At 38.8% G+C, this 25,903-nt stretch overlaps 1 protein-coding gene across 4 annotated transcripts in view; it reads left to right on the top strand.

The window, feature by feature from the left end:
* Positions 1-25,903, top strand: part of MRE11 (MRE11 homolog, double strand break repair nuclease) — a 73,907-nt gene that overhangs the window by 4,721 nt on the left and 43,283 nt on the right. For 3 of the 4 annotated variants that reach the window (XM_061440045.1, XM_061440046.1, XM_061440049.1), the window contains exons 4-10: positions 3,558-3,718; positions 8,060-8,147; positions 9,471-9,621; positions 13,545-13,659; positions 18,840-19,025; positions 19,717-19,888; positions 22,545-22,625. In XM_061440045.1, the coding sequence (XP_061296029.1) occupies positions 3,558-3,718; positions 8,060-8,147; positions 9,471-9,621; positions 13,545-13,659; positions 18,840-19,025; positions 19,717-19,888; positions 22,545-22,625 (954 nt within the window). The remainder of the gene's footprint in view (positions 1-3,557; positions 3,719-8,059; positions 8,148-9,470; positions 9,622-13,544; positions 13,660-18,839; positions 19,026-19,716; positions 19,889-22,544; positions 22,626-25,903) is intronic. The other variant, XM_061440047.1, reaches the window with a different exon arrangement.

The raw sequence follows: 25,903 nt of genomic DNA, 5'->3' as shown, positions 1-25,903 counted from the left end.
CTTTCCCTGAGCGCAAGCTTTTTTTTTTTCCTTTGCTGTGTCATTTCCTTTCCTTCTGCTTCCTCTCCCTGTACTCTTTAATACTAACTGTCCTCTTCAGCCCACAGCCCCAAGCTGGTACCTCCAAATGCATGTTATATTTACTTTCCCCCATCTTTTGTGTCTATTTCTTCTTACTGAAGTCTAAATTCTTCCTGATTTTTAAGTCCTTTATATTGTGGGCAGTGGTACCCCCCTCCATACCCTTGCCTGGAAAATCCCATGGATGGAGGAGCCTGGTGGGCTGCAGTCCATGGGGTCACTAAGAGTTGGACACAACTGAGCGACTTCACTTTCACTTTTCACTTTCATGCATTGGAGAAGGAAGTGGGAACCCACTCCAGTGTTCTTGCCTGGAGAATTCCAGGGATGGGGAGCCTGGTGGGCTGCCGTCCATGGGGTCGCACAGAGTCGGACACCACTGAAGCGACGTAGCAGCAGCCTTCTAACCAGCCTTATCTCTACTCTTTAGTTCTGTCAGGCTAATCTGTACTCTCTAGTTCTTCAGAGTCTTTTTTTTTTACTTTTAATTTTGGAACAATATCAGTCTTACAGAAACATTGTAAGAATAGTACAAATAATTTCTTACCCTTCACTGAGATTTTCCTACACTGTGTGTGTGTGTGTGTGTGTGTGTGTGTGTGTGAGAATTTGTATCTGTGTCTTAATCGCTCAGTTGGATCCAACTATTTTGACCCTATGGACTGTAGTCCCAGGCTCCTCTGTCCATGGGATTCTCCAGCCAAGAAAACTGGAGTGGGCTGCCATTCCCTTCTCCAGGGCATCTTCCTGACCAAGGATCAAACCAGGGTCTCCTGCATTGCAGGAAGAATCTGTATTATATGAGCCACCAGGGATGCCCTTCCTACACTTTTACATTTAATTTATCCTCTCTCTCTCCATACATACACACACAGACAGACACACTTTTTCTGAACCACTTGAGAGTAAACTGCATGTGTAATCAGAGTGCACTTGTCAGAACCAGGGAAACTGATGTTTCTCCAGTACTATCAAGTAATTCTAAGATGCTGCCAGTTTTCCCCACAACAAATGTCGTAGTAGTTTGGGGGCAGGTCAGTGCTGTTAGATCCCAACCCAGGATTACATTTTACATTTAGTTGTCATGTCTGTTTAGTCTCTTATAATCTGGGACATTTCCTCAGTCTGCCTTGTCTTTAATGACTCTGGCTTTTTTTTTTTTAAACAAAGTTGTGATAGTTTCAGGTGAATAGTGAAGGGACTCAATGGATATACATGTATTCACTCTGCCCCAGAGTCCTCTGGTGGCTTAGATGGTAAAGAATTTGCCTGCAATGTAGGAGACCTGGGTTCTATCCCTGAGTCAGAAAGATCCCCTGGAGAAGGAAATGGCAACCCACTCCAATATTCTTGCCTGAGAAATCCCAGAGGAGCCTGGCAGGCTGCAGTCCATGGGGTCACAAAGAGTTGGACACTGAGCACGCACACACACTCACCAGACTCCCCTCCTGTCTAGGCTGCCATATAACTTTGAGCAGAGTTCCCTATTCTATGTGGTAGGTCCTTGTTGGTTATCCATTTTAAATATAACAGTGTGTCCATGCCATCCCAAACTCTCTAACTATCCTTTCCCCTCTATCCTTAACCCCTGGCAACCATAAGTTTGTTCTCTCAGCATGACCTTGACATTTTTGAAGAGTCACAGGTAATTATTTTTGTAGAATATTCCTCGATTGGATGTGTCTGACATTTCCTCATGAGTAGATTCATGTAGGGCTGGAATACCTCAGAAGCAAGTTGTGTTCTCAGTGATCACTAGAGTCACAAACCAGTTTTTAAAGATATTAAAATTTTTTTTTTTGCTCTTGATAATATAAAACATACCACCCTAACCATGTTTAAGGATTCAGTTGAGTAGTATTAAGCCCATTGGTATGTTTGAGTAACCAACCTCCAAAACTCTTTTAAACAACTCTTTCCCTTCCCCTCCCTTATAAAAATGTTTACTTAAGTTGTGTTTTCTATGGCTTTGATTGTGATCATTTTTTTCCTTTGCTCAAATCATGTTTAGTTTTGAAGACCTAGTTTAAATTTTAATTGCAGTCTCTCTGACTAGTGTAGGGGCCAGAAATCTTTTCCTTCTTCCCTTCTAGGTTCTCTGACTGGTCTGATAATTAAGTTGACATAAGACAGAAAAGGGCTTCCCAGGTGGCACTAGTGATAAAGAACTCACCTGCCAATGCAGGAGACATGAGATGTGGGAAGCTCCCCTGGAGAAGGGCACAGCAACCCATTCCAGTGTTCTTCCCAGGAGAATCCCATGGACAGAGGAGCCTGGTGGGCTATAATCCATAGGATAGCAAAGAGTCGAACAAGACTGAAGCAATTTAGCATGCACGCAAGACAGATTAATGGACTAAAATATCGCTTATGTGCACTGTTGTTGTTTAGTCACTCAGGTCATGTCCAATTCTTTGTGACCCCACAGACTATATCCCGTCAGGCTCATCTGTCCATGGTATTTCCCATGCAGGAGCCCCACAAAAATATGAGACTCCCAGCAGTGAGGTAATGGAGGCTTATCTGCCATCCTGATCTAAGGAGAAGGGGAAGGGAGTCTGGGGCTTTAAAGAGGAGAAAGACAGTGCATAGGAAGATGGGAAGAGCAGATGTTTGTTAAACAAGTGTATGCTGTGCCATGCCCTGTGATGAGTCTTTCTGATACCAGAAATTATCTCTGGTAATAGCTCTTCTGGTATATATCCCCTGTCTAAATTCAGAGTCTGATTTATGTTTAGATGCATAGCAGTTTTTCTCTCCCACTGGATTTTGAATAGAATAGGGGTCATATTTTATTCATCATACTCAGTATGATGTATGGTACATTGTATTCAGTGAGGGCAGGGACATGATCTGTTTTGTAGATTGCTATTTCCTGAGCTTTTACTGCCTATAGGAAGTCTAAATAATTGTTGAATGAATCTAGTGAATAATTTGGATTGAATCAGCTCTTCCTTGCATGTTGTCGTTTAGTTATTAAGTTGTCTCTGACTCTTTGTGACCCCATAGACTGTAGCGCGCCAGGCTCCTCTGTCCATGGGATTTCCCAGGCAAGAATACTGGAGTGGGTTGCCAGTTCCTTCTCCAGCAGATCTTCCTGACCCAGGTATCAAAGCTGGGTCTCCTGCTTGGCAGACAGATTCTTTACCACTGAACCATTCCTTCAATAGGTTTTATTAAAGTGCAAAGTTTATGTTTGATTTGGATAACTTTAAAAAAAGAAATCACTTCTGGTAGCATGAGTTAGAGACTTGGTATAGTAATTTAAAGATGGCTTTTTGAAGGTGGCCTGGGAACCTAAGTGGGAATCAGATTAGTAACCAGATTGGAAGGGCCTTTAAATGAACAAAATATGAAACTTTAAATCTCCACACATAGTGGTATCTTCTATAAAATTTTTTTCTCTCTTTGGTCTATAGTTTTAAAAATTTTACCTATAAAACACACTAATTTTCACACTATTTTCTTTTGATTAGGTGGATTTTATTTTGTTAGGTGGTGATCTTTTTCATGAAAATAAACCCTCAAGAAAAACATTACATACCTGCCTCGAGTTATTAAGAAAATATTGTATGGGGGATCGTCCTGTACAGTTTGAAATTCTCAGCGACCAGTCAGTTAACTTTGGTTTTAGTAAGTAAGTATATTTAAATGCTTAAATGAATGTTTCCTTGTGTGTATGATATATAACATTTCCTATGTAAGATGCGTGAACACATAAACAATTAGTCATCTTCTCTTCATTATAAGCTATTTCCTTGGCAGTTGTAGTTCTTTAAATTTTCTGTACATTATTGTAGTAATTTGTATTTCCCTAATTAATAGATTGAGTAACTTCTTAGATTTTTATTGTACTTTTGGAATCTCTGTTCATATCCTTTGTCTATTAAAAAATTTGGATTTTTTTTTTTTTTTTGCTTTTCATGTTGAATTTGCAGGAGCTATTTATATATTCTAGATATCAAGCCTTTGTTACGCATATATATTTTTTTCCCATCAGTGGATTGTCTTTGGACTGTTCACAGGACCTTTTGTTGACAGAAATACTTAATTTTGATGTTCATAGTCAAATATGTAACAAGTCTGAGCGACTTCACTTTCACTTTTCACTTTCATGCATTGGAGAAGGAAATGGCAACCCACTCCAGTATTCTTGCCTGGAGAATCCTAAGGATGGCGGAGCCTGGTGGGCTGCTGTCTATTTGGTCACACAGAGTCGGACATGACTGAAGCGACACAGCAGCAGAATTGGATTTTGAAAGATTCTTACAATTTTTAACGTATGTCCTTGTTTTAAACATTCTAATCACTTGTAAAGAGATTGTCTTTTCTACATTGTATATTCTTGTCTCCTTTGTCAAAGATAAGGTGTCCATAGGTGTGTGGATTTATCTCTGGGCTTTCTATTTTGTTCCAGTGATCTATATTTCTGTCTTTGTGCCAGTACCATACTGTCTTGATGACTGCAGCTTTGTAGTAGAGCCTGAAGTCAGGCAGGTTGATTCCTCCAGTTCCATTCTTCTTTCTCAAGATTGCTTTGGCTATTTGAGGTTTTTTTGTATTTCCGTACAAATTATGAAATTATTTGTTCTAGTTCTGTGAAAAATACCATTGGTATCTTGATAGGGATTGCACTGAATCTATAGAGTGCTTTGGATAGTATACTCATTTTCACTATATTGATTCTTGCAATCCATGAACATGGTATATTTTTCCATCTATTTGTGTCCTCTTTGATTTCTTTCATCCCACTCCAGTACTCTTACCTGAGAAATCCCATGACAAAGAAGCCTGGTGGGCTACATTACATGAGGTTGCAAGAGAGTTGGACATGACTTATCAGCTAAACAACAGTAGCAAATGTTTTCAAACCTTCTTTCCTGTTCTCTTTCTGAAAATTATATCTTACCCACTTTTTAATATCCCCTATAACTTTATTTCTTTGTACTACATTTTGGATAATTTTCTGTTCCAGTTTACTAGTTCATGTAGAAAAATAGAACAACAAAAAAAATAGGGAAACTCTGAAAAAGAGGACTACTAAGTAGTGTTTAGCTCAGTTCAATCCCTATCAAAATTCCAATGGTAGCTTTCATGGAAATAGAACAAACAACAGGTACAGGAAAAGGTGCTCAGCATCACTAATCATAGGGGAAAAGCGTATGAAAACCACAATGAGATATCACCTCACACTTGTTAGGATGTCTGTCATCAAAAAGACAAGGGAGAACAAGTATTGGGGAGAATGTGGAGAGAAGAAAACCCTTGCGCACTATTTGGAATGTCAGTTTGTGCAGCCCATGGAAAACACTGGCGGTTCCCCCTCAAAGACGGAACCACCGTGTGATCCAGTAGTTCTCCCTCTGGGTATATATCCAGAAGGAATGAAAACGGTATCTTAAAGAGATAGTCTACACTCCCACGTTCACTGCAGCATTATTCACAGTAGCCAAGATAAGGCAGTGGTGGCAACAGTGTACATGTCCATCAGTGAAAGAATGGATAAACATGTAATATATATGTGTGTGTGTATATGTAATACATACATGTTCTCAACTGTGAGAAGAGACATCCTTTCATCTGAGACAACATGCGTGGACCTTGAAGGCTTTATGCTAAGTAAACTAAGTCAGACAAAGAGACAAATAATGTGTAATATCACTTACGCAGTATAGGGAATCTGAACTCATGGAGACTGGAATGGTGGTTACCAGGGCCGGGTGTTCGGGGGAAAGTGGAGATGCTGGTCAAAAAGTATAATTTTGATTAAAAAATGATTACATTCCTAGGATCTAATGTACAGCATAGTATGAGTTAGTAAAGTTTCTAAGACAGTAGATCTTAAACGTTCTCACTAGAAAAAGGAGATGGTAACTGTGTGACATGCTGGCAGCTGTTGAAGGGAGTGTGTGTTAAGCTTACAGTGGTAGGTAAGTTACAGTGGTTATCATTTTGCAGTATATGAATATATCAAACCAACATATTTGTATACCTTAAAGTAACACAATGTTGCATGTCAGTTATATCACAGTATAGCTGGAAAAAAGTATATTATAATGCTGCTGCTACTGCTCAGTCACTTCAGTCGTGTCCAACTCTGTGTGACCCCATAGATGGCAGCCCACCAGGCTCCCCTGTCCCTGGGATTCTCCAGGCAAGAACACTGGAGTGGAATGCCATTTCCTTCTCCAATGCATGAAAGTGAAAAGTGAGAGTGAAGTTGCTCAGTCATGTCCAAGCTTCAGCGACCCCATGGACTGCAGCCTTCCAGGCTCCTCTGTCCAAGGGATTTTCCAGGCAAGAGTACTGGAGTGGGGTGCCATTGCCTTCTCTACAATAATAAAAAATGTGGTATAACTCATGAATTGATAGGCAGATAATTGAAAGTATAGAAGTTCCAGAAATAGCCTCAGTAAATGTGGGAATTTAGTATTTGATAAAGGTGGTATCACATATCTCCAGGAAAATATAGCTTATTCAATAAAAGAACTAGAGGAAACTGTTAAGCATTTTAAAAAACCTGGATGTGCAAAGACTTTTCTAAGTATTGCACAAATCCAGAATCCATAAAAGATTGATGTTTTTGTCTTTGTAAATTTCTGCATGGCAAGAGCTGCCCATGGAAGTTGGAAGTCCAGGTTCAACCAGGAAGAACATTTTTAATTCAAGGCAAATTAATGTCTAATTTTCCCAATAGATAAATAATTTTTTCAAGTTAGTTAAAAGAAATTCATGAGTTAATAAAAAAAAGTTAGGTAAAGAATATGGACATCATTCACTGAAAAGGAAATAAAGTGACATTTAAACATACTAAAAGAATATGAAAGATATGAGATGAAGTATACTGAGATATTTTTCTCCTATAGGATTTATATACATCAGTAATTCTCAGTCCTGGGTGTGTATTATCTTTACCTCAGAATCTTAAAAAGTACTGATGCCCAGTCTCTAGCTCAGTTAATCTCCCTGATTGTGTCTCAGACATTGGCGGATCTTCAGATCCCTAGAGAACTTTGCTGTGCAGCTAGGATTTAGAACTACTGGCATAAGATTGAAGAAGTTTGATCATATACTGTACTAGTGGAGTAAGGGGAAATGGTCTCATGCTGTGCCATTGTATTATATGTAAGTTAAACCACCTCAATGGGGGGAAGTTGGCAGTAATCAAATTTACAAATGTAGGTGTGCTTTTTGACCTGACAGTGTCCTCCTAGATAATTTCCTCACAAGGGCATCTTTGTACAGGATTACTCACTGTAACCATTTGTGAAACAAAAGACTGGAAATGGCCTAAATGTCCATTCGTAGGTATCTACTTAAACACATTGTAATAATCCATACAGTGTCTGGCTAAAAAAAGCCACAAGGAAGCTCTTTATATACTGATATGAAATGATTTACAAAGTATGCTAAGTGATAAAGGCAGGGTCCAAAGGTCTGTATTGTGCTGCCATTTGTGGAAGAAGGAAGATGTATTTATTTGCTTTACAGGTATAAGATATTTTTTCACAGATAAAGTAGAAATTACTAGTGTCATTTCCTCTGAGAAGAGGAGCTTGGTGACTAGGGACAGTAGTGTGAAAATTTGTCATACAAGTAGTGAGTGATAGAGCTGGAATTTTTAATCAAGGTCTTGTATTCCAGAGTAGGTGTATTTTTCCCCTCCCGCTTCTACAATACAAATACAGACCTTACACAGAGACTTTCAAAATTTTGAAAGCCTATTAGCTTACTATTCAGATAATCAAATCGTTCATACAATTCACAAGCATCATATACTGTAAGGTTTTCAAGTGCAGTACTTTGTGATCTTTTCAAACTTGAATTATTGCCTATGATTGAATTTTTTTTTAAAACTCCAAAGTCATCTGCCGAGTTAGATCATCCAATTTGCCTGTAACAGTATTAAGTTTTTGGAGGAGGAGAATGGAGGAAAGAGCTTTTGTCTCTTACAGAAACTTTTTCTTTCTTTTTTAAGGTTTCCATGGGTGAACTACCAAGATGGCAATCTCAACATTTCAATTCCGGTGTTTAGTATTCATGGCAATCATGATGATCCCACAGGGGTAATTATTGTGTTCTTAAAGTTTGTTGAAATTTTAGAAATTTTCTGTTTAATTTGTCTATGGGAAGCATTCTTCCACTTCTTCCCAGCAACTTTTAGTCAGATTGACTCAGAGATTCAAATTGACTCTTTATCATTCATATAGGCTTTTATACTGCTTTTTAGATACTTTAAAAAATCTGAGATAATAATTGATGTATGAGATATGTTTTTATTTCTTGAGTGCCAAAGTTAGCAATAAATAACCAGTAGAAGAAATAACATTTAGGAATAAATAAATGTTGGGAATAACCTAACATTTGTATAATGCTTTACAGATTACCTGGTGCTTTTATCTCAAAAATCTCACTGTAGGAAATAATTGTTTCATGAACAGTTTTAAATCTAAATTAGATCATCTTATTTTGTTTGATAAGGAAGTACAGACCATCTTCAGCTTGTGATGGTTCGACCTAAGATTTTTAAACTTTACAATGGTGTGAAACTGACATGCGTTCAGTTGAACCTGAATTATGAGTTTTGATCTATTTTTGGGCTAATGATTTGTGGGAAGATACTCTCTTGTGATGCTGAGTAAAGACAGCAAGGCCCAGCTCCCAATCAGCCACCCCAGCCCAAGGGTAAACAGTTGCCACACTTAAAACCATTCTGTATGGGTATGTACCATACAGTCATTCTGTTCTTCATGTACAGTAGATTGATTATACAAGATACTCAGTACTTTATTGTAAAATATTTATACTTTTTCCCAACTGTAGGCTCATGTAAGTGTTCTGAGCATGTTCAAAGTAGGCTAGGTTAAGCTATGATTTTCAGTAGATGAGGTACTTTAACTGCATTTTTGACTTACAGTATTTTCAATTTACTATGGATTTATTGGTACCTAAATCCACTGTAAATTGAGGAAGATTTCAAATAATAGGGATCCTAAAGTAATCTAAAAATATCATTTTATTTTTTCTGGTCATTAATGTATTATAAATCACTATTTAGCTAGTCTTTTTTTTCCTCACCTCTTGAGAGGTCTGCTTAATATGACAAATAACTGATTCCATAGCTGGTTTTATTTTTCAGTGAACAAGACATGATAAATTTTGATGAAACATTAACTTTGTATTTAACATGTATTAACATGTGATTCTACTCACAGTGATAGAGAAAAGGATAGCATATACTTTACTATTGTAATCTTGTTTTGACAAGGCACTATCTTCGTGTAGGTTTTTATAACTGCTATACAGAATATACTTTTAATAAGTAATAACATATGCAGATTATTAGTTTTTAGATATACATTAATATTCTTTGAAAATATTTTGCATAGGCAGATGCACTCTGTGCCCTGGATATTTTAAGTTGTGCTGGATTTGTCAATCACTTTGGACGTTCAATGTCTGTGGAGAAGATAGACATTAGTCCAGTTTTGCTTCAGAAAGGAAGCACAAAAATTGCTCTATATGGCTTAGGTAAGATGGGTTTATATTACTATTTATGTTGATAAATGTTTACTTGTTTAAGCAACTAGGAAATCAAATTCTGGAGTTCACTTTGTTGCTGTTTGGAAGGAATTGAGGCAAATCTAATTATTCCTTATGGGTGACTTTAAAAAATATTACAACGTTTTGGTGGACATTTTTCATTATTTTATAAGCATCAGTATGGTAAAGAATGTGCCTGCAGTGCAGGAGACCCAGGTTCGATCCCTGAGTCAGGAAGATCCCCTGGAAAAGGGAATGGCTACCCACTCCAGTATTCTTGCCTGGAGAATTCCACGGACAGAGGAGCCAGGCAGGCTATGGTCCATCAGATTTTAAAGAGTCAGACATGAAGGACCGACTGACATTTCATTTCATTTCATTTCAATAGTTCTTGAGATTTGTTTTTAATAGCAGTTTCGATGAAAAAATATTTTCCCCTTAGTATCTATTGTTTGTTATTTCTTTCTTTTTTTTCTTTTAGGCTCAGACAAGAATCCTGAACATAGAACTGTAGAGTAATTTAGAACAACTGCATTTTGATATTTTGGAAGTCTTTGAAAGGTTTAAAGTTTCACTGTCCAATACAGTAATCATGTGGATATCAGGCACTAGAAAAGTGGCTAATCTAAATTGAGTCATGCTATAAGTATAAAATACATATTAGATTTCAAAGACTTAGAAAAAAATGTAAAATATCTTACTCAGATATTGGGTTAAATGAAATATATTAAAATTAATTTTACCAATTTCTTTTACTTATTTTAATGTGGCTACTAGAAAATTAGAATTTACATATTTGGCCCGTTTTGGTGGCTCACATGATATTTTTATTAGTGCTAGTTTAGAACTGTCATCTACAATGCTCAGAAAATTTGCTTTATCAACTTCTGTAATTTATTTAGTTTCCAGTAGATAAAAGCTTGTTTGCTAGGCTTTATTACATGTGAATGGAAGACTGTTTTTGTTTGTTGCTCTTCAGTGGCTAAGTCGTGTCTGACTCTTGAGACCCCATTGAGTTTGTCCTTCACTGTCTCCTGGAGTTTGCTCAGATTCACGTCCATTGAGTAGGTGATGTTATCTAGCCATCTCATCCTCTGCTGCTCCTTTCTTTTGCTTTCAGTGTTTCCCAGCATCAGGGTCTTTTCCAATGAGTTGGCCCTTTGATTCAGTTGGCCAAAGTATTGGAGTTTCAGCTTCAGCATCAGTCCTTCCAGTTGATATTCAGGGTTGATTTCCTTTAGAATGTACTGGTTAGATCTCCTTGCAGTCCAAAGGACTTTTTAAGAGTCTTATCCAGGACCACAGTTTGAAAGCATCAATTCTTTTACGCTCAGCCTTCTTCATGGTCCAGCTGTTACATCCATACATGACTACTGGTAAAACCATTTTCAGCATGCATTCAGTTAATTTTTTGTGTCTTCATTTGGTTAAGTTCAGTTTGATATTTGTTATATGAATACAATAGTTTTGTTGTTTTTGATGTATATCATTTAGTCGCTAAATTGTGCCCAACTCTTTGCCACTCCGTGAACTATAGCCCACCAGGCTCTTGCATCCGTGGAATTCTCCAGGCAAGAACACTGGAGTGGGTTGCCATTTCCTAAGTATTATAAAAATTATACTTCATGTTAAACCAGTTTTAAAGTACCCCAAGGGAAATTAAGAAAAAATTCATGCTGTAACTAACCTCAACATAGTTTTCATTATTTTTTGAGTGATTTTAGTATAATAGAAGCCTTAGTACTCATTTCTCTTTGTATATGTTTTTAAAGAATAATTAAGATGGATGTTTTATTTAAATAGTTTCTGTAGGAAGTGTAGAGTCTTTGCCCAAGTTACATAATTTTGCCAACAAATAGAAAAGCATCATGGCAATCTCTATTTTAGAGATACAGAAGATGAGACCAAAATATTATGTCTGATTTTTGCAAGTGATAGAGCAAGAAGTAAAATACATTAAAAAAAAAAAAAAACTACCAATATTTTAATCACTGTAATGTTGGGGATCATATCTGAAGAAAATGATTGATCCTCACACTTTCAAACCAAGGACAAACCCCATTATGCCTTAGTCACTACCAGAGGCAAACTGCTTCCATCATCCCTTTTATCCCCAGTCTCTCATCTCATCCTGTTCTATTTTCCTTAACTGGACTCAGTCTCTACCCTCCAGCATCTACTCTCACCCCAGCTCGGTATATGCTGCTGTAGCTAAGTCACTTTAGTCATGTCTGACTCTGTGTGACCCCATAGACAGCAGCGCACCAGGCTCCTCTGTCCACAGGACCCTCCAGGTAAGAATACTGGAGTGGGGTGCCATATGCTAGAGCCCTTTTTAGTTAGACTCATATCATCAGTCCCTGAATGCTCCCTGTGCTGTGCCACTCTCAGTGACAGTGGCCCACGAGGCTCCTGTGTCTTGTGCAGTTTTCTCCTGGCCTCTCACAGGCTCTAGGGCGGAAGGGCTGGAGGCCAAGTCCCTGCTCTCCTTGCTTTCCACTGCCACCACCTGTCCTTCCTTTTCAGGTACCCTTGAAGCTTAACTGCCAACCAGTAAACTGCCCTTTCCATTACCTCAGTTTTTTTACCTGCTTGCCTTCCAATTTTGTCAGTGTTCTTAGTGTGTCTGCAGTTAAGTAGATCAACCTTCTAATGCCCTGGATTTTCATGTCTTGCCTTTTTTATCCCAGTCATACATTCCACCATCATTTCATTGGCAGCACTAGGAGTTCTCTCTAGAAGCTAGACCTCTTCTAGCTCTTATACTTCTGCAGCATTGGGTTTTCTTCCTTAATCACTCCATGAAGTAGTAACCTTGTCCTCCCACTGATAATTGCCTTCTTAGCATCCTGACTTTTTTTCCTTTTATAGTATTTAAAATTACAATTTGCATGTTTATTTTCATTGACCTATACTATCCTTTGGGGAATTAGGAAGAGTTATTGAAAAGTCATTAAATTATTTAAAAGCACACTGTTTTTATTTAAAAGCATAATATACATAAAACTATTATTTTTAAGTACATTTTAAAATCTCACCCCTTCTACTGTCATTTCCTGTGTATTTTACAATGTATATGTTAGATCAAGAGTACACATAGAAAAAATAGAGTAGAAAACAATATTATTAAAAATTTTAATAAGACTATGAGCATAGAAAACAGATTTTTATTCTATATTTTCTAGATTTTGAAGGTATGTATGCTTGACGTCAGAGAAAGCAATGGCACCCCACTCCAGTACTCTTGCCTGGAAAATCCCATGGACGGAGGAGCCTGGTGGGCTGCAGTCCGTGGGGTCGCTAAGAGTCAGACATGACTGAGCGACTTCACTTTCACTTTTCACTTTCATGCATTGGAGGAGGGAATGGCAACCCACTCCAGGGTTCTTGCCTGGAGAATCCCAAGGATGGTGGAGCCTGATGGGCTGCCGTCTGTGGGGTCACACAGAGTCAGACACGACTGAAGCGACTTAGTAGTAGTAGTAGTAGTAGTAGTAGTAGTAGTAGTATGCTTGACATGAAAAACATTCTTTGAATGCAACTGCTCAGCAGGTTTCCCCGGTGGCTCAGCAGTGAAGATTCCCCCTGCCAATCCTGGACACTTGTAGGAGACTCAGGTTCAATCCCTGGGTCGGGAAGACCCCCTGGAGAAGGAAATGGCAACCCACTCCAGTACTTGCCTGGGAAATCTCACAAATAGATGGAGCCTGACGGGCTATAGTCCATGGGGTCACGAAGAGTCCAACACAACTGAGCAACTAAACAACAACTGCTCAGCAGCTGTCAGGCATGAACTTGGAACGTTTTCATTTGTGAATAATGATATCAGATTTCAAATATCTCTGATAGGAAAACGAGATACTCAGAGAAGCACATAATTTAGAAGCAAAACTTTTAAAATAATGTAATGTCTATTTCAGGATCTATTCCAGATGAAAGGCTCTATCGAATGTTTGTCAACAAAAAAGTAACAATGTTGAGACCCAAAGAAGATGAGAACTCTTGGTTTAACTTATTTGTGATTCATCAGAACAGGTAAAAGTTTTGTCTCTGAAAATTCTTGAGTCAAATGTTGAGGTTCCCCAAATCTCTGTTTCTAAGCTTACCTATATTTTAGTAAAGTGAAGTATGAAGTGAAGTCGCTCAGTCGTGTCTGACTCTTTGTGACCCCATGGACTGTAGCCTACCAGGCTCCTCAGTCCATGGGATTTTCCAGGCAAGAGTACTGCAGCGGGTTGCCATTTTCTTCTCCAGGGGATCTTCCCGACCCAGGGATCGAACCTGGGTCTCTCGCATTGTAGGCAGACGCTTTACCGTCTGAAATATGGGAAGCCCATATTTTAGTAAAGGGCTCCTTATTCTTTGAAAGCTGTCAATGCAGGATCAGGCAAACTTAGATAGGCTTTGTGTGACTGCATCTTGAAATCATTTTCAATATGTATTCATACTTATTAATACAAATGAGTATTTCTAGCATATGGATAAGGTATACCAAAAACCGTAAAATGAATGCTCCTAAATTCAGAAGGAAGTAGAACATGAGCAGTACATTACCTCATGCCTTTTTCTGACCCTGTCTTTTCCCACATACTTTATAGGGGAAGCACTATCTTCACTTTTTATTTAATCTGTCCATAGCTTTCTTTATTGTTCAATTACACACTTATTCATGAGTCATCTTTATTTGGTTTTGGTATAACTGGAACCATGCTTTATTTGCAGTTGGCTTATTTTTGTTCAACAGTGTGTTACTTCAAAGTGAAAGTGTCAGTCATTAGTCGTGTCTGACTCTTGCAACCACATGGACTGTAGCCTGCCAGGCTCCTCTGTCCATGGGATTCTCCAGGCAAGAATACTGGAACGGGTAGCCATTCCTTTCACCAGGGAATCTTCCCAACCCAGGGATCAAACCCAGATCTCCTGCATTGCAGGTGGATTCTTTACCACTGAGCCACCAAGGAAGCCCTATGTTACTATAATTCATTTTGCTGCTTAACAGCATAACTCATTTTCACTGATGTATATACATTTCAACTTTTTCGCCTGTTGATGAGTGTTTTGTTATTTCCAGATTTTTTTTTTTAAATCTTTTTGTTAGGAACATTCATTTTTTTTTTTTTTAAGTATATGTGGTGCTGAAGTGAGCGCAGGAATATTCTTATACATTACTCCTGGTACATATATACAGGTGTTTTTCCAGAATATCAAATATAGGTAGATAAGCTTCTTTTTGTTGGTAGTTTTAAGAAATTTAATCTAGTGGCAGGGTGTAAGGTTGATTGAAAGGAAATAGAGATTTGAAGAAACACGATTTATTATGTGATAATTATAGTAAAAAAATGTGAGATGGTAACAGTGGTGGCAGTGAAATGATATATAAGGAACAAAGTTGAAAAGTTATTGAAAAAGAATCTGAAGGGATATGGGGCCTGATTATATAATTTCTTCTTCTTATTATTAAATATTATTATTTATTGAAGAGATGCTTATTGACTGTAGAATACTCTGGTACTTGTCCATCACCACAACTCAGTGAAAGAAAGGTTTTAGGCTGCAGTGTTATTTTGCCTTATGTATATTCTTGAATAAACATGGTAAGTTTCAAAGGAGGAACAGGACAGGGTTTTGATATGTTGGTTTCCATGTAACAGACAGGGAGTTTGTTCCTTCTTTTGCTGAGGGCTTCCCAGTTCTGCTATACTTTCTGCTTTCCCCAAGTAGGAATAAGTCAGAAGGAATGGTCATAAGCCATTCCATACCAGAATGAGAGGTGGAGTGGCAGCATTGGTAAGGGGAATGGGTAATATAATGTTGGTATGGCTGGTTGCTATTAAAGGTGATGTTAATAATCTTGATCATTTGATTAAGGTGGTGTAGAGCAGGTTTCTCCACTGGAAAGGTCACATCTTCTACTTTATAATAATAAATATTTTGGGAAAAATACATTGAGACTATGTGAATATCCTGTTTCTCCTTAGAATTTGGCCCACAGGCTTTAGCATCCACTGGGGCATCTTGATGGGGAAACAGTGGCTGACTTTATTTTTCTGGGCTCCAAAATCACTGCAGATGGTGATTGCAGCCATGAAATTAAAAGACACTCCTTGGAAGGAAAGTTATGACCAACCTAGATAGCATATTCAAAAGCAGAGACATTACTTTGCCAACCAAGGTCTGTCTAGTCAAGGCTATGGTTTTTCCAGTGGTCATGTATGATGTGAGAGTTCGACTGTGAAGAAAGCTGAGTGCCAAAGAATTGATGCTTTTGAACTGTGGTGTTGGAGAAGACTCTTGAGAGTCCCTTGGACTGCAAGGAGATCCAAACAGTCCATCCTAAAGGAGATCAGTCCTGGGTGTTCATTGGAAGGACTGATGTGGAAGCTGAAACTCCAGTACTTTGGCTACCTGATGTGAAGAGCTGACTCATTGGAAAAGACCCTGACGCTGGGAAAGATTGAGGGCAGGAGGAGAAGGGGACGACAGAGGATGAGATGGCTGGATGGCATCACCGACTCAATGGACATGGATTTAGGTGGACTCCAGGAGTTGGTGATGGACAGGGAGGCCTGGTGTGCTGTGGTTCATGGCGTTGCAAAGAGTCGGACACAACTGAGTGACTGAACTGAACTGAAGGTGCAACTTGTTTCCAGTAATTAATGCTGTGGTGTCGTTTGTAACTTTTTAAATTTCCCTCATTCTTTCTATAGTTATTGACTGAAAGTCTTCTGTTAGGAAAATTTGTCATTCTCATTTATTTACTTATTCATTCCATTCATTTATTTATCTTATTATAGACTCAAGATATTTATTCTTTGAGGTACAATCCAGTATTATCAGTTTTTGTTGTTGCTTACTTTGTTTCAACTCTGACCGTTGAGAGCTTTTTTACATCGGCTTCTGTGCTCTTTCAGCAAGCCCTCTTACTTTTTGTTTTTTGAGCTATGTCATTAACCTTCCAGTCCTACAAGATGCTCCAGGCTTCTCTTGTATTTTTCTCTCAAGCCCAGGAATCAACTACTTCGCCAAGGAGCCCTAATTGCTTTTATCAGAGAGTGGTATTTAGAAACCCAGATATGGCCACTAAGTGTGCTTAGTGCTACTGCAGGTCTCCATAGCCCTCATGACTAGAGTTAAAGGAATATATGTATATTTACTAATTCATGCATACATGTCTGTATGTATATATGTGTTTGAGCAAGCTCCTGGATATGGTGAAGGACAGGGAAGCCTAGCGTGCTGCAGTCCATGGGGTCGCAAAGAGTCAGACACGACTGAGCGACTGAACAACAAATATATGTGTTTAAAAAAAAAACAAACCCTAGCGCAAGTTCATACTGATTCGAATCCATCCCTACAGGGTTCATTTTTGTCTTCTCCCTTATTTGAGACTTCTTTCTGTAATAGAAACCTGGATTGTATCATCTTTATGTTTACTTATTTTTTAATCTTAATTCACATATAATTTTAAAATTGAGAAAATTTACCAGCCAGGATTCAGTGTTTATATATTATTTTAGTCCATAGCCTTACTATATCTAGTAAAAAACACCACTTTCTAAAGTTCCTTAGGTCAATTCCTTTTCTCCTACCCTTCATTGTGGTTATAATAGGTTTTTATTATAATGCTGTTAGGATCATTTTTCACCTTCAGCATTGTTACATACTTATTGTTTTCAGGGTAAGTATGTTTTCAGGGCCTTGTAAAAGAAAAACTGATTTTCTCATGTTGAGCAAGAATTTTTGAGCCTTTTATATTTTACTTTATTTCCTATTTGTTTCTATATGTTGATCAGTTTTCTTTTTCTTGCAGCAAAAGAAGGTAAACCCTAAACAGATTTTGTCATGCAAAATATTTCCACAAGGATGTTCTAATCAGCTTCTATGTCATAAGTCAGAATCAACCCACCAGCGTAATTCTCCCTTTTCCAGTGCTCCAGGAAGGCACACATACCTCATGTTTATTTGAGTTATTCTGCTCTCTTCAGTCACTGTGATAGCATTATACATTTTTTACATAAAAGTTTGTTTTTACATAAACATTCCTAGATACATGAGCTTCTTTCACTTCCTGCTCTTCCGTGCATCGTTCTGTTCAGCTACACTGGTCCCCTTGCTGCTCTTGAACTCACTGGACACATTCCCATGTCAGCGCCTTTGCCATCAGTTTCCTCCCTCTGCCTAGGTCTCGGGCATTCCTGGTCCCTCATCTTAATGCTCTGCTACTTGTCTCCTGTTAGAGAGGCCTTTCTGGACCACCCTGTGCATAGTAGCCTCCCTTTTACATGTAACTTTCCCCTTTATTTTTTCTTTATTTTTCTATAGCACCTATCACTATCTGACAAAACTTTATATAAAAAACAAAGATTTATATATGTATATGTGTGTGTGTATGCATATGCATGAGCATGTTGTGTTATTGCTAGTTCCCCATTTGAGCAAGGACTTTGTTCATATCTGTCTTCAGGATCTAGAAGAGACCTGGGAAACCTGACACATAGACACTCAGTAAATGTTTGTTGAGTGAATGAATGTCGGCTTGCCTCAAGTGAATGCTGGTTGAAGTAGTTGAACACTTGTACTTAAATTCTCAGTGATATAAATCAGTATTGTAGAAAATTTTTTTCTTATCTTCCTCTCTTTGTGTTTTCAAATATCTTTTAATAATAGCAGCTAATCTAGGTTTAAAATAAGGGTTTGGAAATCACATTCATACAATATTTAATATTGAAAACTCTCCTCTCTTATATAAAACTGACATTCTCATTATTTTAATCAGTAAAAGAAACATGTTAAAAGTGATGGGACATATTCAGAGATTTGACTTTATTTTTTAAAGCTTAGGTTAAATTCACTGTCATCTTCTGTTTTCTGTTTGGTATACACTCAGACCAGTTTATAGGTTTTTTACTCTTTCTGGAGCTCATGCTTTTCTGGCTTTCCCACAGGGAGAGTTATTCCTCTCTACCTTTTGTGACCTGCCTTTGTGTAGAATTGACTGCTTTCTCTTTTGAGGCTTTTACTTGTCTGTGTCCTGCAAGCTTGTAAACCCTTTAAGATTAAGAATTAGATACTATCTTTGTATCCCCAACCCCTTGAATACTTTCTGGCTTACAGAAGGGATAATAAATCTTTAGTGACTGGAGAAAGACTTATTATGAAGTTTTTTTTATATCTATGGACATTTATAATACTTGTTTTTAAAAATCTTGGCATAGGAGTAAACACGGAAGTACCAACTTCATTCCAGAGCAGTTTTTGGATGACTTCATCGATCTTGTTATCTGGGGCCATGAACATGAGTGTAAAATAGCTCCAACCAAAAATGAACAACAGCTCTTCTACGTGTCACAGCCTGGAAGTTCAGTGGTCACTTCTCTTTCCCCAGGAGAAGCTGTAAAGAAGTGAGTAATGATTATATTTTCCAAATCAGTTCTTAAAAATATTTGCTATAATAATCTGGTCATCTCATAGGCCAAAAGTACTGATGGTGCTGTTACTTATATGATAAATTTATTTATAAAGACTGATCATTCCATATACTGTTACTATTTTCCCAGATTTTAAGCTGTTTTCAGCAGGAGAAGACCCCAGTGGTATTAATGATTTTGCTGTTCATTAGGCCAATTCAAGGCTAACATTTTTTATTAATTAAATTTTAAGTAGAATGCTATAGGAAAGTTGATGGATGAGTAGATTTTATTCTGGGAAAGAAGAATGTTTACATTTTTTCCTGTGATATAACATTAAGATCAAATTACTAAAAGTCTTGGTGGTCCAGTGGTTAAAAATCTGCCTTGTAATGTGCAAGACACAGGTTCGATCCGTGATCAGGGAACTAAGATCCCACATGCCACAAAGCAACTAAGCCCAGGCACCACAACTACTAAGCGTTGTATGCCACAACTAGAAAGTCCACAGCCAAATAAATAAATATAAAAAAAAAAAAAAACCAGATCAAATTACTAAACATTTTTTAAGGAGGGGAGGTTGTAAGGATTTTGTAGACATTAACAAATATGATCGTTTTGATGTGCACATCTTCCTGAGGAAATTTACAATGTGACTAGGCTTTCATTTCCCTCCTCATTTCAGACACATTGGTTTGCTGCGTATTAAAGGAAGGAAGATGAATATGCAGAAAATTCCTCTCCGCACAGTGAGGCAGTTTTTCATGGAAGATGTTGTTCTGGCTGATCATCCAGACATTTTTAACCCAGATAATCCTAAAGTAACACAAGTCATACAGAACTTCTGCTTGGAGAAGGTAATTCTTCTAGATAAAGGTCAATGAAATCTATTTTAGTTGAGAGGTTATTTACATTGAATTAAGTACTTCAGTAGACTAGAGGGAAGACATTACATTTGCTATATTCTCATGAAACCTTTAAGGAACCACTGTTCAGTAAATGAGTTTAGGCGTAAGGTTTTTTTTTTAAGTCTTTGAGATGGAAGAATGTTACATATAGAGGAAACTTTAAGCCCCCCTCCCAGATCCTTTCCTCCTTCTCAGAGACGTATGTATAATCACTTTTCTCTTTTTATCCTGATTTGATAATTTGTTCATTTTATTAATGAAAGCAGTAACTTTGGGGAATCACAGGATACTATGGTAGATGAGGAGAACCTTAGCCTAGTAATCTCCCTCACACATCCTTTCACCCTGAAATCTGCCTCCAGATAAAATCTTGAAATATGTCTGCTAGGGCTTCCCTGGTTGCTCAGCTGGTAAAGAATCCTCCTGCAATGCAGGAGATCCTCGTTCAATCCTGGGTCGGGAAGATCCCCTGGAGAAGGGATAGGTTACCCACTCCAGTATTGTTGGGTTTCCCTGGTGGCTTAGATGGTAAATAGTCTGCTTACAATGCAGCAGACCTCGGTTCAATCCCTGGGTTGGGAAAATCCCCTGGGGGAGGGCATGGCAACCCACTCCAGTATTCTTGCCTGGAGAATGCCATGGACTGAGGCGTCTGGTGGGCTACAGTCCCTGGGGTCGCAGTGAGTCAAACATGATTGAGCAATTAAGCACAGCACAGGGACCATGTCACTTCAGTGTAAGTCCCATACCTCCTCCCATACAGATCACCATCCCTAAACCTCTGTAGAATTTCTTGAGCCACTTTGAAATTGGATGAATGCATTTGATAATATGGAACTTGACATCTTAATACAGTAAGTCTCCTACACGTGAACCTTTAAGTTGCAAACTTTGAAAGATGCGGACATGCGTTTGCATGTCCCATCACTTAAATTAGTTCACATGTCTGGTGTACATTGTCACATGCATGCATCCTCTGCAAATGGCTGTACTCTGGTGTACTGTACTGCACTGCACTGTACAGAGGGCTTCCCTGATGGCTCAGCAATAAAGTGTCTGCCTGCAGTGCAGGAGACATGGGTTTGATCACTGGGTTGGGAAGGTCCCCTGGAGAAGGAAATGGCAAGCCACTCCAGTATTCTTGCCTGGAGACTCCCAGGCAAGAGGAGCATGGTGGGCTATGGTCCATGGGGTCGTAAGAGTCCAACATGACTTAGTGACTAAACCACCACAACCACTGTATAGAGTATAGTAAAATACAGTATCTTTATTTCAAGCTGAAGAATGTCTGGAAGGAAGCGTAAAAGCAGCAGTGATGTAGCTGGTACTGTTGTACTTTTCAAAGTACTACATTTAAGATTAAAAATATTTTCTTTATTTTTTGTGTTTGTTTTTATGTATTATTTGTATGAAAAGTATTATAAACCTATTTGTGCATGTGTGCCAAATTGCTTCAGTTGTGTCTGACTCTTTGCAACCCTTTGGACTGTAACCCACCAGGCTCCTCTGTCCATGGGATTCTCCAGGCAAGATTACTGGAGTGGGTTGCCATGCCCTCCTCCAGGGAATCTTCCTGACCCAAGGATCAAACTTGCATCTCTGTGTCTCCTGCATTGGCAGATGTGATCTTTACCACTAGCACCCCCTGGGAAACCTATTACAGAATAGGATTATGTAGCCGATTGTGTTAGTTGAGTACCTAGGATAACTGTTAGACTTACAAACAAATTAGACTTACAGATTTGCTGTTGGAACAGAAGTCATTCATATGTAACATTAATTGCTAACACTTACTCAGTTCTTAACTCTGTGTATGCTCTTCTGCTTTGCATTTTATTCTCACAAAAAGCATGATGATAATGCTTTCATTGCTTGTATATTCCTGACACTGTTGACAGCATTTTGCATTTAATCCACTTAACAATGCTATAGAACAGTAGAGTCTACCATCCACATTTTATAGAAGGAGGAGCTGAACCTTAAAGTGAGACAAACATGATAACCAGTAAACTGTGGAAACACCCACTGGAGCTGAACCTTAAAGTAACTCACCCAATGTGTCAACTTTACTAGCAGCATGTAACTCAAATAACTGAAAGGTTTAGGTTTGCTGGTTTCAAGATGACCAGATTCAGAAACTTAGATTAAGATAGCAGGTCCTTCTGTCTCTGTTTCCATGTTTAGTCCTGTGCCACCCAGTCCTGTGGTTTTTATCTCAAGCTTCACTGTATGTAAGGAAGTCTGTCATGCAGTGGCCCACAGACTTACATTGCCTTTACAGCTAAAAGAATCATTTTTTTCCCAGTGGTTCCAGATAAACCCCTTAAACATTGAGTTTCCCTGGACTGAGGTCATGTACTCGTCCCTGATCCCGATCTCTCAGGTGAGGGAGATGGAGCATGAGTGAGTGGATTGTCCCAGCCTACTCAGGGAGCTCAGGGTCTCTCAGCCTTGGCACAGCTGACAGTTTAGACTGGGAAATGCTTTGTTGTGGGAGCTTGTTCTGTGCACAGTGGGATTTTTACAAGTCCTCTCTGACCTCTACCACTAGATGCCAGCCAGAAATACCTCTTCCCCCTAGTCATGACAATATCTTTATTTTGAGGTTGAAGAAATGCTTGAAAATGCAGAACGGGAACGTCTGGGAAATTCTCAACAGCCAGAGAAGCCTCTTATACGACTGCGAGTAAGTCCTGTTTAGATGAATTCAGCTTTATTGATTTTCAAAGGAGAATTTTGTACAGTTTACATGAATTTTTTTTTTTTTTTTTTTTGGTAAAATAGCAAAGAGAGTACGTATAGTAAAAAGAGCTATCATCATTGGTGAAGAAAATAATAAAGCAGCCAGTATTTGATTTAATCATAGTTTCATTCCTTTCTATAAACTTTTTATTTTATATTGGGTTATGCTGCTGCTAAGTCGCTTCAGTCGTGTCAGACTCTGTGCGACCCCATAGACGGCAGCCCACCAGGCTCCTCTGTCCCTGGGATTCTCTAGGCAAGAATACTGGAGTGGGTTGCCATTTTCTTCTCCAATGCATGAAAGTGAAAAGTGAAAGTGAAGTCGCTCAGTCGTGTCCGACTCTTAGCGACCCCAAGGACTGCGGCCTATCAGGCTCCTCCGTCCATGGGATTTTCCAGGCAAGGGTACTGGAGTGGGTTGCCGTTGCCTTCTATATTGGGGTATAGCTGATTAAAAATGTTGTGACACTTTCAAGTGAACGGTGAAAGGACTCAGCCATACATATATATGTTCTCCCCCAAATCCCCCTCCCATCCAGGCTGCCACATAACACTGGTAAAGTTCCATGTGCTATATATATAGCAGGTCCTTGTTGGCTATCCATTTTAGTTTATTCTGATAGGTTTGATGTTTTTGTTTTCTTGCTTCCCTCATTTCTAAATAGTGTTGTGTTGACTAGGTTGGCCGAGCTCTCGGACTTCATCGCTTGCGGCTCCCCGCTCTCCCCTCCTTCCAGGCACTCGGACTTCTTGCAGTGCCTCGGACATATCAGACCCGCTCACTTCCTCCAGGTCTGCTCACGTCACCCAAGTAGTCACCTCAGTGGACCCCAGCCTGATTAAGACTGTAACCCCCAGGTCCTCTCTCCAGCACTACTGATTTCACTTACCCTTCTCTGTGTCTTCTTTTTTTCCCCACAACACATCCACCTGAACTACAACATCCAATTTATTTGTTTATTTATTTTGGTTATTATTTGTCCTCAGCTACCAAACTATCTGCTCTACGGAAGCATGGAACTTGGTGAATCTTGTTAACTAATGTAGCCAAAGATCCCAGAACAGTCCCTGGCAATTGCAAGTGCTTGATAAATACGTGGCAAGAACTGACATTTCAGAGTTAGAAAACTCTAAGAGATTGAAGTGTTTCCTGTGCCTCTAAACCTGCTTATCTTTTGCATCATGATATTCACAAATAACAAGACTTCTTTTTTTTTGCCACCCCTGTGCCTTTCTCTTCTAGCTCCTACCTTTTCTGATTTTCTTCCCCCCAAAATAATACATTGTCTTTATTGCTCATATAACAGTCTCTTCCTCAGTCCACTATAATCAAGGCTGTGACACCACCATCTCAGGTGAAAAATGGAACCTTCAACTGTCAAATCCAGTAGATTTTTTTCATCTTAGTGAGTCACTCTTCGGCATTCTCTTCTACAAGTTTTCTTTGTACCTTCCTATATTTTAGTTAGTCCTGTGTCCAGTCTAGGCATATGATCACCTATAGAATGATGGCTCCCAAATTTTGACCTACCCCTGAGACATCCTTGTTGGAATCCAAGAGTCCTTCTAAAGCCTTGTGCCCAAGGGATATGGCCCTCAAACTGCAGCAGCACTGGCATCACCTGGGAAAATCTTAAAAATCCAGAATCTCAGGCTCCATATTAAACCCACTGAATTGCATTTTAACAGGATCCCCCCAAAATTTATATGCACATGAAAATTTGAGAAGCCCTGGGCCATACAGGATGAAGGTAAAGAAGACAGTCTAGAGTCAGACTGTCTGGTTTGATTCCAGCTCTATCACTAGCTATGTGACCTTGTCCCTGGGTATGTGCTTTCTAGATCTGAGTGAATTCTCTCCATCTCATTGTCATTGCTGTAGCTGAGCCCGGATGCTCTCTTAGCAGTCTCTTCCTTTGTGTCCTCAATCTCCTCTGTACATACTTCTTACAGCACTGTTCAGGTTCTGCTTGCAGCTGCTTCTTTACATGGTTTGTCTTCCTAGCCAGCTTCTTAGTTTCTTTCCAACCAGGATGCTGTTTTATTTATGTTATATCTGGCCCTTGGCAGAGTACTTAGACATTGTGGACACTTCAGTAAAGTTTGCTTAGTGAATAATTTTGTAACATTTAGAAGCAGAAAATTACAAATAAAACTAGACTGGAGTTCAGTTGTTAAAAATGTGTTTTGGGGAGACCCCCTAGCTTGAGCATTTGGCATTTTCTGGTTTAGAACGTGGCAGCTGTAGAGATGGTTTGTCTGGGTAATAGAAACTTAGCTGCTTTAAGAGAACCACACAGATCTCTTTATCAGGGCAGAAGCACCATGTTTCTCATCTATGTCTGCCTGATACTGTTAAAACTAATCAGACTTAAATTGGAAATAGGCGTTCCTTTTCCCAAACACATTACTAATTCATTAATGATAAAAAGAAGAAATATCTTCCTGTAGGTAGTATTCCAAAATATTGGCTAGATGACCCTCATTGATTCACTAATTCAATGAACAGATGTTTACTGAGTTGTTGAGTGCCTTCTTTTCTGCATGTGAGAGTGTGGGGTGGGCAGTGAAGATAAAATAGACAAGGCTTACAGGAGGTGGAGGTGTGAGAAGAGATAAAATAAACAAATAGCAAATATGTGAACAGAATCTTAGCTAGTGCTAAGTGTGACAGAGAGTGTAAGTGGGGTAGAGGTTAGGTGTAGTCTGGAGAGGCTGGTGATGTGGTACAAAGCTTGTTCCCAGAGCATCCTTTGAGAACAGCTGGTTTAGGAAAATGATTATATCTGTTTTTCTTTGTAAGGGGCTTGGTGCCATAAGAGATGTCTTTAGAAAAAGCCTGCCTTGAGAATCATTGTTAGTTCTAAATAGAAATCGTGAGCCCTCTTGTACCTGCAGTTTCGTATCTGCAGATACGGAGGGCTGATTGAACTGTGCCACTTTATACAAGGGACTTCAGCATCTGCAGACTTTGGTGTTCCCAGCCAGGGGTCCTGGAATCAATCCCCCTGAAATACCAAGAGATGACTGTCACGTGTTTTGAAGGTGATCATTTCTCAAAGCTCACAGACTTGCTTCTTTTCCTCCATGAATTTTCCCAGTGTTTATTATTGTCTGATGTGAAAGCTTATCCTTACGTGATAAACCAATTAATAAATACACCTAGTGCCAGCCAGCATTCTATTTGGATATCTGTTTTAAAAGTTTAAGAAAACTTGTTTA

Source organism: Bos javanicus, chromosome 15, assembly GCF_032452875.1.
Source record: "Bos javanicus breed banteng chromosome 15, ARS-OSU_banteng_1.0, whole genome shotgun sequence".
Classification (NCBI taxonomy): domain Eukaryota; kingdom Metazoa; phylum Chordata; class Mammalia; order Artiodactyla; family Bovidae; genus Bos; species Bos javanicus.
The sequence above is the reverse complement of the archived record's forward strand: the minus strand, read 5'-3'. Positions and strand labels throughout refer to the sequence as shown.